We start from the raw sequence: 19,363 nt of genomic DNA on the forward strand, positions 1-19,363 counted from the left end.
TGCACATAAATACTTTTGCTATTCGCGTTCGCAGTAGTTGCCAGTTGGTCATCTGTGAACTCTGCTTCACGAGCGCTAACTTTAGTTCAGCCTCTGCACATGATCTCAGGCCATATCTATGCATTCAACCTTAAGAATGGCACGGCACAAAATACATGAAGGACGGGACGAGGCCAACTTCCAATTGATTTAATTCAGGAGAACTTACGCTGAAGTAAACATCAGACACATGCGTATACAGACATCATTCAGCACAAACGGGAACCAAGAAGGTCCAATACAGGTCTAATATGTACCCTCGCCTTATGCCTTTCGTCCACACAAAAACTAGCCTACGAAACTTCCATTCAACGTAGCCTCAAATCTGCCTCAGCTATCTGGAACCCCCACCAAGCTTCCTTAATTAACATTTTAGAATCGACAGAAAATTTTGCCGCCAGACTCATCGCTTCCAGGTACAGCTGCCAAGAAAGTGTTGGTGTGATTGAATCATCCCTAGGGCTCAAACCATTGGTACTTTGCCTGAAAATTGCCGAACTGTCTTCTCCAACAACTATGACACCACACAACTACGTGGTAAACGTGTTATCCTGCCACCCTCTAATCTATCCTTTTTTTACCTAACGTCATTGCAGAGTGGAACAATTTTTCGGTTGTCAACGAGCGTAACCGTCGGAAGTTTTAACAGCTGCTTACCATGATCTCAATATCTAACTCTTATATATATTACCATGCTGTGCATTTTTGTGATTCAGGATGTACATAGTGAATTTTTGTACAGGTTTGCTTTTATGTTGTGTTAAATGTTGTTTTTTAGTTATGTTAGAGTGTAAGCTTTTGCACGAAGCTTGTGATCATGTGTTTGTTCACTTCATTATTTGCTGTATTTTTGTGTAACTACGGGATGTAGCACGCCACTAAAGCCAATGTGCGGGGAAACCTTTTCCAGGTTTCTCATTTATGGCTCTCTTCTCCTCGCAGGTGCAACAGCCACAAGCGGGTGAAGGAACCCCGCGGCCTGACTGTCCCTCATCATGATCGTCTGCCACGTGCATTACACATCAATTTGCTTACTTTGTGGTCAATGCCTGTGAGCTGCACAGTTCATGGAACTGCTCCCACAATTCTGTTCCAACGTTGCTAGTGAAAGTCAGACACAGAAGGACACAGCAGCAACATTCACACTTTTTTATGCCTAGGCCACATTAAAACATTGCATATTTCGATGAAGGCACTCTTCAACAGTTGTTACATAAGAAAAAGGCCACACAGGCATTATCACAGCACCGTTCACTCTCTCAAGGAGCATATTCAGCAGCACGGAATGGCAAAACATAGAGCAAGCAATCTGTGTCCACAGCCTCATTCAAACTATTTTGCATGCACACAATGAAGAAGAAGAAGCACTGTGTCTATGGGCACAGGAGTGCACTTGCTTCTGGCACATGCAACACATGCCTGCAATACACTAAGGGACAGCACTGCTCATTAAAGGGGGACCCTCATCCAATGGCAGTTGGAGTAAGGCACTGTCCAGGGAGCATTCTGTTGCAGGAATATTGATTATGCTAAATAGGTTGAGTAACAAACATGTGGGCAAATACCACAAGAGGAGGCTGCGACATGAATACTTCCCAACCACTTTGACCAGCATCTGCAAGTGGCATTCCTCTTTTACCACAAGCAAAATCTCCTTTACCTTTGTGGCACATTAGGTTAATTTAGTAATGCGATTCCTCTAACACATTCGACAATGGGACATTGTGCTGTCTCATCATCACCACTGTACAAGAAATGCAACTGAGGACCAGGCATACACCTAGCAGAAGCATGTTGAACAACATTTGCATCACAATGAATATTTTGTAGAGATTATTACATCATCTACACACTGGACTTGCCATAAAATCCAGCATATAACACAAGCTTTTCTTTCCTGGAGTGTGGTGGGACACAACCATTTTTGAGATGCCATCACCAGGTTTCAGTGCTTTATAAAAATGCGCAATTCTACTGTTCAACTATGTGACACTATATTATTAGAGTACTTATTCACAATGTTCAAACTTGGAGAGGGGCCCTTTAGTGTTGCCAGGCACTTGGTGACATTCTCTGGTCCCTTGAGTGCAAGAAAACCCAGACCAGCTATTGTCGTGGTTGCCCATCATCACATGTGCGAGTGTACAGTAGACCAGAGTAGTGGCATTGTGTGAAACTTGGCAATCAAAATATTTTAGGCACTCCACACAAAGCATGTGGCTAGTTGTTGACTTTGAAGAACCAAGTTGCACATTCAAAAAAGACAACCACAGGAAAAGGCGACGTAGACGGAAAGAGTGCAAACTATCAGTTGGTTTTATTTGTGTGAAGGTGCCTTATATATGCAGAATCACAGCCAATGAAAGGATGAGGAGAATGGGAGGGGGAGAGCAAAGACACACGAGTCAACTCGTAATCAACAGCTGCGCAGAAAAATCTTTTCCTTTTGGTACAATTTGACAAAAGTGTCGCTAACACATTTATCGCCATTTTCCTTTATGTGGTAGGCCTCCGAAAGCTCATGCGCTGTTTTATTTTGACTTTTTCCTAGAATTTTTATGTTCTTAAGCAGAGGCTCACATCCACTGCATGTGAGGCAATGAGCGGGTAAGTTCGCTCCTTCTTTATTCCGAATTGAATGCGCATGTTCCCCTGCGCGTCCATTCACACAACGGCCCGTTTGATCCACGTAGACACCTCCACACTTGAGCAGAATTTCATACACCACGCCCGTGGCACATTTTACATACGTTTCAGAGCATGTTTTATGCCGCTGCCTCGAGCCCCTTCCTGCCTGCAAGTTTCTGTGGAGCAGAAGAAATGACAGGGACGCCATGCCTCTTGGCCATATTTTTTACATTGCATAGTTTTCTTCCTTGGCAGCAACTCATTTGTGCTACTGCGATTTCCTCTTTTTATCTTCCTAAGAAGATTCTCAGCAGATCCAGGGGCTTTAGCATGGTGCAGCAAACACCAGCGGTGGGGTTTTCTTCATGGCGTGTGAAGCAGGCAACGTGTGGAGGAACATGCTGAATGCATGGTGCATTGTCTTCAGCTGTGGTTCTTAAAAGTACACATTACTATAATAGACCGAGTTTTAGGCACAAATAGGCTACAGTCTGCACAGTTGATTGCATATTTTGGAGGCCAAGGCATGCAACGTCAGTTGAGCATAGTTTAGAGTCTGGTGTGAAAATTTGTGTAAATCTCGAACCTGACGTGACCTTCCTCCACACCTATGAGCACCTATAAGGAGGGCAACATGCGACCATCTTGGTATTTTGAGCAGTGATAGGATGCTTGCATTTTAATCAGCGGGGTAAAGAAGCATCCCCACTGCCGTTGCAACATGTATGGTTCTGGTTTATATGCTTAATGCTTTCCTGGGTAAACTCAGTTGACCAAGTTAACACTAGTGTTGTCCTTTTGTTTGCAGTGCCGTTCAGAACTCTTAAAACGGGCTGCGACCTCTTGTGTAGCGTCGGTATGCCTCAACATACAAAGTCTGAGCACATACCTTGCCAGCTCTCCTGAATTATCCGTAATGTGGCTCATTCTACAATTCTACTAATGTTGCATCAAGCATTACGAATAATAAATTATTTTTGTCAGTCAACAAACTTTCAATTGGAACTCTTCTGATGGTGATAGGATGCACAGATGCATACTCGCTTCGAGCTGTAGGCAATGCAATGCACAGGCAAAATCGGCAACAGCAATGTCACTGAAAAATTCACATTGAGATGCTTTGTTGCTGCTAGTGCATCAAAAGGTAAATCGTTGTTAAAGGGCCCCTCACTAAATCTTGGTTACACACTGACAATTGTTACGTGCCCTCTAGGGAACGTTCTACCGTAACAATTTTTCAAATTGGTTCATTATTAGCAGAGATAGGAATGTTCGCGAACCCACCATTTCAGGAGGCAAGCGTCACTGCCAACATAGGCACTCTCTCCACTTGCCTGATATAGCCTCCACAAGCGAAATTTCTTCCCTGTGTTCTCCCATGCCAGAGCTGGGGGATCGTGTCTATCCCTGCACTTTCTTTTTTATGTGTTTTTTACTTTCTACGCGGCACGATTCCAGTGATGGTCTCACACATGAACCCGCAAGCTGTTGCGCATTTGTTTCATTTCACACTGTACACAATCTTACGAGCTGTGCACGAAAACACCCGAGTTGTCCGACTGCTTCTGCAAACTGGATCCCTCAGTGTGCGCATGTTTGGAGTGGCTGGCCCGGCTCGTCGATCTTTACCGCTTTACCTCGCATTGTCGTACTGCTGGCACTAGATAAATGGCGTGATTAAGTCAGTGCTACATGAACACTGAAACAGGCACAAGCAGATCATGCACTGGAACATGGTAGAAAATCACACAAGTTTCATTCTCCGCGTGCGTGACTGTACGATGTGGAACAAGCAGACGAAATGGAAGTACAACTCTTTTGCTACAGCACAAAGTAAAACAAAGGCACGCAGCCATTCTGTTTGTAAGTTTTACTATTTCTCTCAACTTTAGTTCATCTATTGAAGCAGTAGACCAAATAAATAACTGCTGTTGCTTCGAATAATTCTCAAAGTCACATATTACTGTAAGTGACGTCACAGCACTGCAAACTACGTAGGTGCACTTGTGCAAATGACGTCGACTCTCCGGCTGGGAGTGCAGTGCCCATGAGAAGGACAGAAAAAGTTCAGTCTGAAACTTCAGCTGTCTTCATGGTGGGTTGTGGTGTAATACTTTGCAGACACGATTGATAGTAGTGCACGTTGTATGCACTGTGCTTGTCAGCCCAAAATAGCCAGACCTGAGGGGGGGCCTTTAAATAAAACACTTCCACAAAGGCTCCTCCAGGCAAGCCTTCGTAAGAAGTGCGTGCTACCTTCCTCTCTTGGTCAGCAAGAGTTAAAGATTTTACGGTTGGCAAGTATGCGAGCGCATTCTTTTGTGCTTGCTGTGCAAACAAAGGAAAGAGCTATGGTGCTGAGTTGTGTGAGCACTTCGTGGCAAAAGTATGTTTGTGCATTACTATAGCCGTGTCTTGTCCTTTAAAGCCAACACAAACTTCCCCACCAGCTCAGCATCTCAAAGAAGCACGGCATTTCCCATCTTGTTTGCCTGCCTGTCTTGCTAAGCAATTACATTGGAGTAGTGCATATAAAACACATGGCTGTATCGATCCCTCTCACACTTCATTAGGTCAGCAAATCTTTTTTCATTCATTTAATCATCCTTATTCACCCCCATCCCATACCCCTGTATGCCCTGAGGCATTTACCCTCGCATTAAAAAGAAAAAACACATGGCTGGCACAGTTTTCATTCATAGTAGTTGCTCCAAACTTGTTTTGTATATTTTCTAGCTCACCATTGCAGCTTGTCATATGAAGTCTGATTCCTACAGGCGTAAGTGTATAGGCATGGTGAGAGATCAGCATGGCAGATCTTGCAGTGAAATGCGCTGGCATTTTTGTTCGGGTCCTCCAACTGCAAAGTCGTGTAATGTGTGGAAATCATTTGCATAACAAAAATTGCTGAAGAGGAGCCAGAGACAAACCGGAAATGCCACAACCAGTGAGCACACCTCCTTGAACAAGAGTCTTTGACTGTGAAAGTCGCAGCCATGCTCAATGTCTGGCATTGCGCAGTCAGCTGTGCAGGCACCAGACTTTGTGTGTGTGTGTGTGTGTGTAATGGACAAAATTCAAAAAGATCAGTTTCATTCCACATGCAATGAGCCATCCCCACCACTGGTGGTGCAATACAACACATTGCGTATAGGTCACTAATACACAAGAAAGTTTGGTTCATGGGCTGTAATTAATTCATAAAACACAAATCAAAATGACAGCCAGTGACAGCACCACACTTGCACGAAGTGCAAAGATGCATGTGGTTCCTATATCTTTTTAAACGCTTGTATGCATATTAGATTTTACGAGCTTTGCCTCCCGTTTGAATGAGCTGTAGTGAGAAATTCCAGTTTTGCCTTCTGCCGTTCTGTTGGTTCTTTGTGCAGTTCTCCTAGATGGTGATAATTCCACAGCACCACGACATCTTTGTCAGTGGCATCTGCGCTATTTTGACATGCATCCGTCACATCTCATGTTTGCAGCTTCTAAATACTAAGTGGTTCTGGTATAGATCCCTGAAAGTTGGATATGCCAGATACAGCAATGAGGTTGGCTGCAGAAACATACAACAATTCCTCCCAAAGGTCGATGCACTCATTTGTAATGTGTGTCATTGCCAGCGCACCATTTCTGCAGCACTGGCAACCTTTCTTTGAATTACATACAGTACGAGCTCCAAGTACACAGCACATCATCTCACCAATGTCGACGATGGGTGTCTGAAGAATGCACCCATGTGCCGTTGAGGCTTGTGCAGTGAAACAGCGCAAGATAGAGCCTGCATGTACATGTCTGCGGAAACCAGCTGCAAGTACCGCTGGAGGCTCCAATGTTTGGGACCAGCCGTGTCTCTCTCTCTCTCTTTTTTTTCTTTTTGGTTCTCTCTGCAACACCAATCTCTTGAGTGCACCAAGGAAAGCATTAAAGTGCCAATTTGGGCTGATTGGTGCAGGTTGCATAAGAAACAAGTAACAGCACAAGCCACAGGGCATAAAAAGGAGACAAACAAAGCACTGACTATCAACCAATGTTTTATTATGCACATGGTAAATATCTACAGCTGTGTGAAGGAGAGAAAGTAAGCTACATGGCAAACAAAAAAGGCACGATACTGAAAATCAAGATCACTAAGTCAGCGCAGTCGTGAATGTGCAAGAAACGCCATTTGCTTGGCTGTCATGGCATCGCTTCTCACCAAGGAAATTGCGTTTATTGCACTTGATGATAGCACTCCTTTAGTGATCTTGATTTTCAGTATCATGCCTTTCCTTCTTGCCATGTAGCTTACCCTCTATAATTAGCCCTTCATGCACCTGGATATATTTTCTGTGTGCACAATAACACATTGGTCTACAGTCGGCGCTCTGTCCTTCGTATATCTTGTGCCTTGCGCTGTTGCTCATATTGTACGCAAGGTAAGACCTATGTTCACAGCATCTAATACTTGGTGTGTTGGAAGCCTAAAAATGTGAGCTCTGGCTCACGCACCATTTTGTCCGGCCCAAGCAAGTTAAGCCAACAATGTAACGTTGGTAACAGAGCCAAGTGAAGCCAAAGGCATTGCAGGACTGCAGTAACAACTATCAACCTAACCCATTGCCAGAGCCTTGCCCCACGGTTGGTGGGAACGTCATCAGGCGCACAAGAAATGGACTCTTTTTTTCCATGCACCAACTGCTCATGTGCATGCACCTAAACCCTTTGTAACATCGTGTAGAAACTATCGATACGAAATTTCTGCAGCAAATAAGCCAAGTATAATATCGTCCTTAGCGTTCATTTAGGAGTCGTGGAGGAACACGTGTTGCTGCCCACGGGCCTTTCAGTCGAGGCCAAAGATGCTGAGTGCAGTGTAGGTGGTTCGCAGCGCCAGGTCCTGAGGTCCCAGGCCCAGCACAGCTGCAGTCAGCTCAAGCACCGCCGGCAGGCAGCAGGGCTCGTTGCGCTGAAAGGAGCAGTAGCGCTCGAGCAGCTGCACTGCACGGGGCTGCAGTGCCGTGCGCCACGGCGATGGCAGTGCACGGGCATTGGGCCACAGGAAGGGGCTGTCGCTCTCCAGGAGCAGCCGCTCGGGTGGCACGCTCCGCAGCACCTCCGGCTCTTTCCACAGCTGGCCCCCCACACCCAGGTAGCAGCCCCGTGCTAGGTACGCCGCTGCTTGATCGCTGCTGCCCGCAAAGCAGTGCAGTACGACGTGCGCCGGCAGCCGGCTGCTGTGCCGTGCTAGCACATCCATCATGGCATCAAATGCCGCTCGCTCTCGGAGCACCAATGGCTTGTTTAGCTCACATGCCAGCGCCATCTGCAAGTCAGTGATACTCTTAACATAGTCCGGCTATGACTGGCATCGTCCTCTTTCATAAACGAAACACGTGTCCCAATAAATGTGTAGTGTAGACTCTAGGCATCGAAATCTCGCCAGATATCGTACCTCATTATAATGAAGCTTTGTTAAACAGCGCCATAATTTCATTTCAGCCATATGCAACTTCAAACATTTTACTACAGCTTCTGTATCTACCTCATTGGAAACTTTGCTGCTAGGCACCATTCTATTTGGCTGCTAAGCCTAAGTGTTTCTATTGTAAGTACTATCAGCAAAAATGTTAATGTAGACAGCAATGAATGCCTGTTACGCATAATTACATGAAACTGTGACATATAATCGCTCTGTAGATGGTTTCTAAGCATGGAGTAGGTCCCAGTGTATGTTTCAGATTAGGCTGGTGTTACAAACCTGCAAGAAAATGTGTTGTAGTTAAGGAATTGTTCATGTTTGAAATCATGCTACCAGTACTTACTGAAGACAAAACCAGCTTTCAATCTCTCATGATTGTCTGTGGTTGCAATGCTCTCTAAAAGTGAATATGTTGTGCTTTGCAAACTGCAAATATGGCAGTTGTTGTGACACCACATTATTGGCACTATCTACCGATGGCAACCAAGCCTTAGGTCCGCTCGTGGTGGAATACAGAACAGTAGTTCCACGAACTTAGCCAATGTAGCACGGCCATCTGCTTATGGTCAGCGAACAACCTTTGGCAGCTACTAACTGCCCACTGGTTTCATCATCATCATGATCAGCCTATTTTATGTCCACTGTAGGACAAAGGCCTGTCCCTGTGATCTTCAATTACCCCTGTCCTGTGCCATCCGATACCAACCAGCGCCTCAGAATTTCCTAATTTCGTCACCCCACCTAGTCTTCTGCTGTCCTCAACTGCACTTCCTTTCTCTTGGAACCTATTCTGCAACCCTAACAGTCTACCGGTTCTCTAACCTGCGCATTACATGACATGCCCAGCTCCATTTTTGCTCTTAATGACAATTAGAATATCAGCTATACCCATTTGCTCGCTGATCCAAACCGCTCTCTTCCTGTCTCTTAACATCACACCTAACATTCTTTGTTCCATCACTCTTTGCGCCATCATTAACTTGTTCTCAAGTTTCTTTGTCAGTCTCGAAGTTTCTGCCCCATATGTCAGCGCCGGTAAAATGCACCGATTGTACACCTTCCTTTTCAATGATAATGGTAAGTGTCCAGTCTGGAGTTGACAATGCCTGCCAAATGTGCTCCAACCCATTTTTATTCTTCTGTGAATTTCCTTCTCATGATCAGGGTTCCCTGTGGTTAATTGACCTAGGTAAATGTACAGTGCTCACGGAATGAAATGGGACACGGAGCATTTAGTAGAACCCTACATATGTGCAAAGTACGCGAGAGCACCATGTGATGTCGCTAGGAATTTGGTCACCAAAGGTGACGAGGACTCTGATGTAAGTGTACGCGCCAGAATTACGTCGATGTGACACGAACTGCAACCGGTTGAAACGAAAGTATGCGCATTACTTAGCCCTAAATTGACGCGTTTCATTCCGTGAGCACTGTACTCCTTCACAGACTCTAAAGGTTGACTGGCGAACCTGAACTCTTGTTCCCTTGCCCGGCTATTCACGACTATCTTTGTAATCTTCAACGCCACTCTCATACTGTTAAAGTCCTCAGTCACTTGTTGTTCCCCAGTGTTGCTGAATAGGACAATGTCATTTGCAAACTGAAGGTTGCCGAGATATTCGCTGTTGATACTTACCCCTAAGCCGTCCCAATTTAATAGCTTCAATAGTTCTTCCAAGCATGCAGTGAATAGCATTGGAGAATTGTGCCTCCTTGTTTGACCCCTTTCTTTATAGGTATCTTCCTACTTTTCTTGTGTAGATTTAAGGTAGCTGTGGAATCTGTAGATATTTTTCAAGATATTTACGCAAGCTGCCTATACTCCTTGGTTATGTAATGCCTCTATGACTGCTAGTATCCACTGAATCAAATGCCTTTTCGTAATCTATGAAAGCCATATAGAGAGGCTGATTGTACTTTGTGGATTTCTCGATTACCTGATTGATGACATGGATGTGATCCATTGCAGAGTATCCTTTCCTGAAGCCAGCCTGTTCTGTTGGTTGACTAAAGTCCAGTGTTGCCCTTATTCTATTGCAAATCATCTTAATGAATATTTTACACAATACTGTGAGTAAGCTAATATTAGGGCCTATAATTTTTCAATTCTTTAATGTCTCCCTTTTTGTGGATAAGTATAATGTTTGGACTCTCTCAGTTTTCTGGGACCCTTGAAGTTGATAGACACTTCGAATAAAGAGCCGCCAGTTTTTCAATCATTATGTCTCCTCCATCTTTGATTAAATTGACTCTTATTCCATCTTCTCCTGACAATTTTCCCCGTTTCATGTCTTGCAAGGCCCTTCTGATCTCACCACTAGTTATAGGAGGAGTCTCTCCAACCTCTTCATTACTGCTTCAAATGGAAGTATCGTGGCCCCTCTGGATAATGTACAGGTCAGTATAGAATTCTTCCGCTTCATTTATTATACCTTCGAGATTGCTGATGATATTACCCTGCTTATCTTTCAGTGCATACATCTTGGTTTGTCCTATGCCAAGTTTCCTTCTCACTGATTTCAGACTGCGTCCATTTTTTACGGCTTCCTCAGTCTTCCTCACATTATAATTTCGAATATCACTTATTTTCGACTTGTTGATCAGTTTTGACAGTTCCGAGAATTCTATCTTATTTCTTGAGTTGGACACTTTTATTCTTCGGCGTTTCTTTATTAGGTCCTTTGTTACTTGGGAGAGCTTGCCTACTGGTTGCCTTGGTGCCTTGCCTCGTCGGCGTTTTGCATGCTTCAAACGGGGTCATTTCCCTCCAGGGGCCGATTCAGTCACTTCGCGCTTAATGTAGAACCCCACTGTCCAGACTGTGGGGAGGCGTACTGCTCCTTATCCCATATGCTCTGGCAATGCCCTGCGTTACGCAGCTCATCGCTAAGCACTCTAACCGACTGGGAGGCAGCCCTTAAGAGTGGCGACCTCTCAGAGCAACTACGGGCTGTCCAGAGGGCCTGTGACAGGGCAGAGGACCACGATCTTCCGACCCCGACGTGGGTGCAGCCCGCGACGGCTACGGGAACTCCCTGAAAAGGGAGCTACCCTAACGCCGGTTCCTCAGGACCATTAATAAAGTTCTTTGTCTGTCTGTCTCTCACTTCCATTGCTGCTTCTGAACCTAGCCTAGTTACGGTTTTATTCATTTCCTCTATACCATCTTCATCCATCTGGTATACCATCTATACCATCTTCTCTGTTGTAAGGCTGCATATTTGTTTGCAAGTACCAGTCTGAATTGGTCTGTTTTTACCCTTACTGCATCTAGGCTGGCTTGTTTCTTCTTGACCAATTTTACTCTTTCTCTCTTCATATTGAGGTGAATCCTAGACCTCTCTCACCTATGATCACTGCACTTCATCCCTAGCATTAGAAATCGAAATGTCAGTCTGATGACCTACTTGTAAAGAGCACTCAGACAAAATATGCCACCTTCTTTAGGAGAAATGGTGATCGGAGAAGTGAGGGAGACACAATTATAACAGTATTTTACACAATTTCCTGGAAACACTGCCTCAATCAAACAACCCTAGATTATTCTTAACAGCTGTGGTACTATGCAAAATAATTTTCGCTGGCAAAAGATCAACAACGCTTTTAAAAAAGTAAGTGCCCCTCACAGTTGATAAATGAAAATTCACATCCTAACACTTCTACCTCCTGCACTATGCTGGGATCGGCAGAAAGTACGAAATCTATTTCATTTCTTGTTTCACCATTAGGGTTTTTTCTAGGTCCACTTTCTGTTGCTACGCTTCCTGAAGAAGGTGTTCATTATTCGGAGCTTATTCCTTTCTGCAAATTCAACCAACATCTCTCCTCTAGTGTTCCTAGAATAGATGCCGTGGTTGCCAGTTGTTTGTTCACCAGCCTTTTTGCCCACTTTTGCACTGAAGTTGCCCTTTATTACAGTATACTAAGTTTGCACTTTTCTCGTCGCTAATTCCACATCTTCATAAAACTAATCTACTTCATCGTCATCATGACTGGAGGTTGAAGCATAGGCTTGTACTATGTTTAATCTATACCTCCTATTTAGCTTTATTATAAGTACTGCTACTCTCTCTTTAATGCTGTAGAGTTCGTCAATGTTGCCCGCTATTCCTTATGGATTAGGAGTCCTACCCCGCATTGCTTCTTATCTGGGAGTTCTCTATAGCAGAGGACGTGGCCGTTAGTCAGCACTGTATAAGCCTCATCAGTTCTTCTAACCTCACCAAGGCCAATGAGATCCCAAACAATGCCTGATAATTCCTCAAAGAGTCTTGCTAAGCGAGCATCACTCGAGAGGGCTCGAGTGTGCTAAATGGGCACAAGGAAAAAAAAAAGGCTCACTGTGGTCATAAGGTTATTTGACCTGCCATTGACACGAGAGAGCATGCAGCTGCTTAATGTGGCTCTATTATGTGTCGGATTTCGTGCAAAGGCTGAATACAAAACAAAAGGCATGCAAAATCCTGCAAAATGGCATTGAGTATTCCGCAAGTACTTGCCCGATAACCTAGCTAACCTGCAATAACCTAGCTTTTTTATCGGCAAGCTTTTCTTTTTTTCCTGCTATTTGAAAAACTTGTCGGTAACTGTACTCATATCATTAATTGATTCATGACCTTGATGTCATTCTTTCCATACGCTGAGTCGCCGCACACCCCATTGTACAACCTTGCCCCTCTGAAGCCCCCCTGCACACTCAAGTGCCAGAACCAATGTCCTTGCTTAAAAAGGTGCTTTTGTGCAAGCACACTAACGCTCCGACCATCCAAGGTGAGCTGTTGGTTGTTACCTACATAGGACACACAGCCTAAAAAAAGTTACAACAGGCCAAGGTTGCTTTTTCTGTAACAAGCTGCAATATTAGCAGTGCAATCACAAACAAGCAACAAGGCTGTTAAAAAAGGCACAGACTACACTTCGTAAGCTGCAACGGATGTGTAGTGCATCAGATTCCTCTATCCTGTGATAAATTTCATGCGGACCAGACAGGGCACCGTTTCGACAAGACTCGTCACCTTGGGCTGGTCGTTGGATATTTTATCATTCTGAATAGCCATGTAGGTGGTTGACATTGGGCACTCGAAACATGTCAGGCTTTTGGATCGCTCTGCTCTGACAAGAGCACTTTGGCATAGCAACAAATGATTCGGTTTGAACGGGGCAGAATATATAATACGCTCGCAAAGGAGCAAATATGCCATGCACAGCACATTCAAAAGCAATAATTCTTCTTCACTATGATGAATACATATGGCGCTCAATCTTGCCTTTCCCTCGATAACTCATCTCAGAGACAAGATCGTTTCTATGTCTGCACTACAAAGCATTTTTAGAACAACAGCTCAAGCCCACACACGCTGCAATGTCTTGTCCTTTCTTTACACCTATTTGACTGTTCACACCCTTCCACGCAATCCTGGCAAGTCTCCCTTAGAGATTATTTCATACCAACCAATTGTGTTGGCAAGTTGCGTTGGGAAGGTAATGGAGCGTATGATCCTCGCCAGACTTGAGTGGTACCTTGAACATTATGAAATCTACCCAGATGCCATGACTGGCTTTCGACGTCACCGATGTTCTATCGACAATGTTATCGATCTGGTAACCTATGTTCCACACCAAAAGACGTGTAATAGATTATCTGTCGCAATGTTCTTAGATATAAAGGGAGCCTATGACAACTTGAAGCATTGGAATCAGTGGGCCTAGGCGGTCAATTATATCGTTGGACATGCAGTTATTTACATAGGCGGACTCTATTTGTTAACACTGAAGCTGACCCAACCTCCCAATATTATACACACCATGGAGTTCCACAAGGCGGTGTCTTGAGTCCCATGCTTTTCAACCTTGTACACATTGGTCTCGTGGAACGACTTCCGAACACAGTTAAAATATCAATGTATGCCGACGACATCTGCGTCTGGGCATCTGGTGCGACACGACCACAAGTAAGCGCAAGGCTTCCAAAAGCTGCGACGTCAACATCAACGTACCTAAATGAACAAGGCCTCAAGACCTCGCCAGAAAAATGCACATTGGTCGCGTTTAGCTGAAAGCCAAGGAGATCATCCAATGTCTCTATCAACGGTCAAAGCATACCTTATGTCAGGACGCACCGATTCTTAGGCGTAATCATTGATCATGACCTCTGCTGGAGTCCTCATGTGGCATACCTAAGGAAGCGCCTGACGGATGTTTCTAATGTGTTCAAGTTTCTTGGAGGAAAAGCCTGGGGTATGTCAGTACATGCAATGATGCAACTATACAGGACGCTCTTTCTTGGGTATTTGTGACACAGCTTACCTGTGCTGACCAACACCTGCAGAAGTAATATCCATACACTCGAAAGCGTCCAGGCCCAGGCACTTAGAGTGTGTCTTGGATTGCCGCAGTGCTCGTCCACAGCTGAAACAATTGCGATTGCACACGATTTCCCAGCCAAGACCCATATAGTCAGGGAAGTGCTCAGAGCACACTTACGACACCTTGCCCGAGCCCCTGCCCATCATCTAGCCTCACTGCCAGAGGATCGACCACATGCTTCCTTTTGTGAAACAGTCCTGCCCTATCGTGCATACTTTCCATCAGGTTATTCAGCTCCAGCGAGAGTTCCATTTCCCCCATGGTGCTTGGCTCAAGCAAAAGTTCGACTAATGGTACCAGGAATACGAACAAAAGCCCAACTCTCATTTTCAGCACTCGAGAAGCTTTCACTGCTCTTGCTCTACGACCCATACAATGAGCATCGTCATCTATATACTGATGCTTCAACCACGGTGAATGGGTCTGCAGGATCGGTGATCTTTCCTGAAAAAACCTCCACCACAAAGATTCGACTATCTCACCAGACTACATCGACTGCCCGGAGATCGCTGCTATTCGTTGTGCACTTTGTGTAATTTCTGATGAACTACCCAAGAAATGGAGCGTGTTCAGTGACTCCAAGGCTGCTTTTTATTGTTTGGTTTCTGCCTTACATAGCGGACCCCACGCACAACTAGTTCTAGAAATCAGACTGCTACTTCACCACCTCATCGAGCAAGGACACGACATCGCGTTACAGGGGATTCCAAGCCACTGTGGCATTATGGGCAATGAACATGCCGACGCAGCAGCACGATCTGCACATGAGGAGGGCTTGCAAGATACCATTCCATTCTCAAGAACAGACACTGCAATGAAAATTCGTGTGCTTGCAAATGAAGCCATCAGAACTTTATGGAACACACCAAGCTTGAAGTACACACGTCTACACCAACTGGACGCATTCCTTCGACTTCGACCGCCATCTGGACTCTCTCGACTCGAGACAGCAGTACATTGCCAACTGTGGCTTGGTGTCGCCTACACAGAATCTTTCGCCTTCCGAGTTGGTATGGACGAGAGCGCGGCTTTCAGTCACTGCGGCGGCGAGGAGGCCATAGAACATGTACTTTGCCACTGTCCTCGATACAGCGCGCAAGCCTTGACGACTGGCCACTTTCAGAACAGTCAGTCTTGGAATGCAGACATGAACTGTCGTTACACCGAAAGTCGGTCAAGGCTTTGTTGACCTTTTTATGTGGCAGTCGCCTATTAGAAAGACTATAATGATCCCACTCCGTCCCTTTTCATTTTTTTTTTTTCACGCTCTTCTTTCCGTCTTCCCCTTTCCTGTCCCCTAGTGCAGGGTAGCAAACCGGAGGTTTTAATTCTGGTTAACCTCCCTGCTTTTCTCTCATTCACATCTCTCTCTCTCTTTCTGCACAGTCCAAGCAGACAGGCCCAGTGGTGATCAAAGTGGAAAAAAAGCATTATAGACAAATGCATATTCACATTTAGTGCAACGAAATCTGGAAGCGAGCATGGAGCCAACTTCTAGAACTGCTTGACAGCACCGCAAATAGGGAGGAAGAATCATGGTCAACACCAATGGGGTTATTGCTGCGACGTCTAAAGTTCTGGATACATAAAATGGCGGAAGTCGTTGCAGGGTCACAAGACTATCTTCCACAGATATTGCATGTGTTCCAGCTCAAACTGAGATAGGATTCTAGGCGCTGAGGCAGCATAAGCACATCATCATTCATCCGCCCTGAAAAATAATTATTGTTTTTGAGTGAGCTTCAATGTGCACAGATCATTTTGAATATATATATTGCTATGCTACATCTCTATGGACGTCAGACTCTGGAGTTTTGCAAGACGCGTAGCGCCACCTGCCGCTGCGAAAAGGCAGTAATTGAGTAGTGCGAAGCCAGACTCCCTTGCTAAGTTGCCTATGCAGCTAGCGAGTGCGAAAGAACGATTTAACTAGATTTTGGTGCATATTGCGAGTGTTTTGCGCATTTAACACCTAGACAGAGAGCGATGAATTTTTACGCTAGTTGGACGCGCCGCTGAACTGCCATAAAGCGCTTGCTGGCTCACTCTTCAGTCTGATGGCGTAAACGACTGCAACGGCGATATCTCGTCGCGCTACGAAGAAACGCCGCAATCGACGCTACTGGTGTGTTGTAAATTGCCATGAACGTGAAGGACGGAACAACAACGTTCAGTTTTACCGATTTCCATCGGATCGTATAAAGGGGAAAGGAGAGAGCGCTGGATACGGGCTGTTCAACCTGTTGGGTAATCGGATTACTTGCATTCTCCACAACACAGCGGCTCGCATGAGAAAGTGCGACAATTTTGTTCTTCTGTAACTGTGTTCAGTAGCCCTGACGGAGGACTGTGGTAACCAAGCGAAAGCTCAAGAATCTGCAGCCGCCAATTCGTTGGTAACAGAAAAAACAACGTTGCGAACCATCCTGCTTATGTGCCATCGATATCTCCACCTTTTAACAGACGTCCGCCTCCGCTTGACTCAACAAGTGGAACGGAGAGATTTGGCAGGTGAGCTTAACCAAGCATTTTGGTTCGTTCAGGAATTCAAAATCCTGTTCTAGAGCATTGTTGTATCGCGAGCTCATTTCTACTTTAGGTATATTGTATGTCCTGCGCCGATACAACAAGCACGCTTCGCGATGTGCCGAGCCTGCTCGACTGCGTTTTTCAAATGTGAGCAATACAGTTGCTGTAGGAGCACTGGATGAGTAATTGCAAAGTAACGCACGTGTGGAAAGAAAACAATATCGCATTTATTTACATTTATTTGTGCGCGCTTGTTGCTCGAAGCGTCTGCAAAAAGTTCGAATTAAGGTACTGAGCGATGCTGTAGCTCCTGCGAGAAAGAAAGATGCAGCGCGTAGGCTCTGTAGGAAGCTTACTTTCGTTATGATCGCATGCTGTTTGCTGCCCTGGAAAAGGCTATGAAAGGATTTACTCTCTGTAAATAATTGCGAGATATAACATTAAGATAAAATACATAAAAATATAGGAGATACTTAAGTCTTGTGTTCAGGACATATTCTATATGAACCAATTTGAAATGCTTAGATTTTATGCTGATATGCCTATAGACAAACCTGATGCTCTCTGTACTTGCGACTTGCAGCACGCCGAAATAACACTTGAGACTTTATATTGTACACGTACTTCGTCCTGCTGAGCTTCCTTTCCGAAGCGTGGATGGGCGGAAGAAGCTTTTCAGGTCCTTAATTTTTAGGAAACCGCGTCTCAACACAAACGAAAGAGAAGGGTCCATTGTGGACTATGCACCTTCGCTTGCGGACAGCTCTCCTTGCACTACTCAGTTAGCACCAAGGCTGCGATGGGGGCGCTGGTGACAGGTTTTCCCGCAGCGCCGCCTGGGCAGAGTCTATATTTTTGCATCACAAGACCTTGCAAAGGTTTGCTATGATAAGTGATACCAGCATGTCTTGTACACCAAAGGAGATCCAGTATGACACACTGCAAGTGTGGCTTGCACCAAAAGTTTCTAGCCCACTGCACATCGGCCCCATCGTTGTTCTGGCACCTCAGTGACATCACCTGCATGATATCCCACTCGTATCCAATAACTGTCGCTATTGCAACCAATCAACCAATGTCACTGGCATCGCCCACGTTAAACATTATTACCCTCGGAATTCTGAGCGACTCACGCACAGGGCCCTTGCTACGTTACATTGGGCAATAAATCAAACGAGGAGGACGACGTTCACACGGACTTTAGATAACACCTGCAATCATTATTCATCCTCTCCTCTGGAATAATCACATGCATTGCAGCTGTGTATTCTGCCCTGTTCAAAGAAAACCACTTGTTGCAGTCAGCACTAAGCTCCGTAATAGAGGAGCATGTGGATGATTTTTAGGTGATCAAAAGGGGCAGACGAAAAGATGTAGACGTTTGCAGATACAGATATTGCGCAGCGAACCACAAAATGTATGCGGTAAGTTTCTAAAGCCTGTAATTACTTAAACTGCAATGAACCTTAATAGAGCAAGCAGGTGGCTGCGTGTGTGCGCGCGTGCACCATTACCAAGTGGGACGAAACGTACAGGCTTACAGACACGCCCGTTGATCGCATTATTTGGGATCAAATAATGATCGGACATTGTAAAGGTCATGTTAAGCTAGCCATTCAAGCTGCTTCTCGTACCTGTTTCTCGAGCACTTGGATTTGACACTCCGGAGAGGAGAAATTCTTGCTGAAATCGAGGCCACATTCGCCGATGCCGACGCATTCTGGACTCAGCGCGACGCTCCGTAGCACCTCGAGCGCATCCTCGTCCCAGGATTTCGCGTCGTGAGGGTGGACACCTGCGTCGCGAGCACGGTGCATGTGCACGAGAAGGCGAAGCCGCCCTGCAAGCCGCTTACCTGCGGTGCAGTACACGGTACCGGGATGCATGCGCGTCAGCCGAAGGGCCTCCTTGGTGGTGTGTGCCGACGTGCCCAGTACGATCATCTTCTTGACGCCCGCATCTTTGGCTCGCTGAATCACGCTCTCCAGGTCGCGGTTAAACTTTTTGTTCACCAAATTGGCGCAGATGTCTATAAGTATGTAGTTGTCATCACTTACTTCGGTTGCTTGCGCTCTTTGAGGATCGTTTTTCGTCCCCGCAACTCCCGACGTGAACAGCTGATCGCATGCAGCATTGCTTGACGCCATGTTATTGACGTCACGAAAAGCTGCGCGTTATTTAAAAAAAAAAAAAAATTATACACTAATCTCCTAGTTTTCTAAGCGCTAAGAAGAATATGTTCTTCCTCGTTTTATTATGGCTTTTATATCGTTTACGTCATGGTTACTTGAACAACGCTTGAACGATAGATATCGGCTGCAGGGTATCGTGACAGCG

At 45.3% G+C, this 19,363-nt stretch overlaps 2 protein-coding genes across 4 annotated transcripts in view; one reads left to right on the forward strand and one right to left on the reverse strand.

Moving 5' to 3' along the window:
- Window positions 1-1,073, forward strand: part of LOC126529909 (nuclear factor related to kappa-B-binding protein) — a 437,784-nt gene extending 436,711 nt beyond the window's left edge. For all 3 annotated transcript variants that reach the window (XM_055070097.2, XM_055070098.2, XM_050177360.3), the window contains one exon: window positions 982-1,073. In XM_055070097.2, coding sequence (XP_054926072.1) covers window positions 982-1,038 — 57 coding nt within the window. In that variant the 3' untranslated portion in view covers window positions 1,039-1,073. The remainder of the gene's footprint in view (window positions 1-981) is intronic.
- A 101-nt stretch (window positions 1,074-1,174) lies between these two features.
- LOC126529906 (3'-5' ssDNA/RNA exonuclease TatD-like) lies at window positions 1,175-19,181 on the reverse strand. Its single transcript, XM_055070099.2, has 3 exons — window positions 18,882-19,181; window positions 18,661-18,821; window positions 1,175-7,975 (listed from the first exon to the last, which is right to left on the reverse strand). The coding sequence occupies exons 1-3, from the start codon at window positions 19,171-19,173 to the stop codon at window positions 7,496-7,498; spliced, it is 933 nt and encodes a 310-aa protein (XP_054926074.1). The 5' UTR covers window positions 19,174-19,181; the 3' UTR covers window positions 1,175-7,495.
- Window positions 19,182-19,363: the final 182 nt, after the last annotated feature.

The sequence above is a fragment of the Dermacentor andersoni genome, chromosome 5 (assembly GCF_023375885.2).
Source record: "Dermacentor andersoni chromosome 5, qqDerAnde1_hic_scaffold, whole genome shotgun sequence".
NCBI lineage: Eukaryota > Metazoa > Arthropoda > Arachnida > Ixodida > Ixodidae > Dermacentor > Dermacentor andersoni.

What these genes read in the sequence shown, in the direction of transcription:
- LOC126529906 (XM_055070099.2), bottom strand. Translation starts at nt 19,173, where the DNA reads ATGGCGTCAAGCAATGCTGCATGCGATCAGCTGTTCACGTCGGGAGTT. An exon ending in TACCGTGTACTGCACCGCAG is followed by an intron (nt 18,822 to 18,881) that starts GTAAGCGGCTTG and finishes CTCGCGACGCAG; the next exon opens with GTGTCCACCCTCACGACGCG. An exon ending in TCCAAGTGCTCGAGAAACAG is followed by an intron (nt 7,976 to 18,660) that starts GTACGAGAAGCA and finishes ACTGACTTGCAG; the next exon opens with ATGGCGCTGGCATGTGAGCT.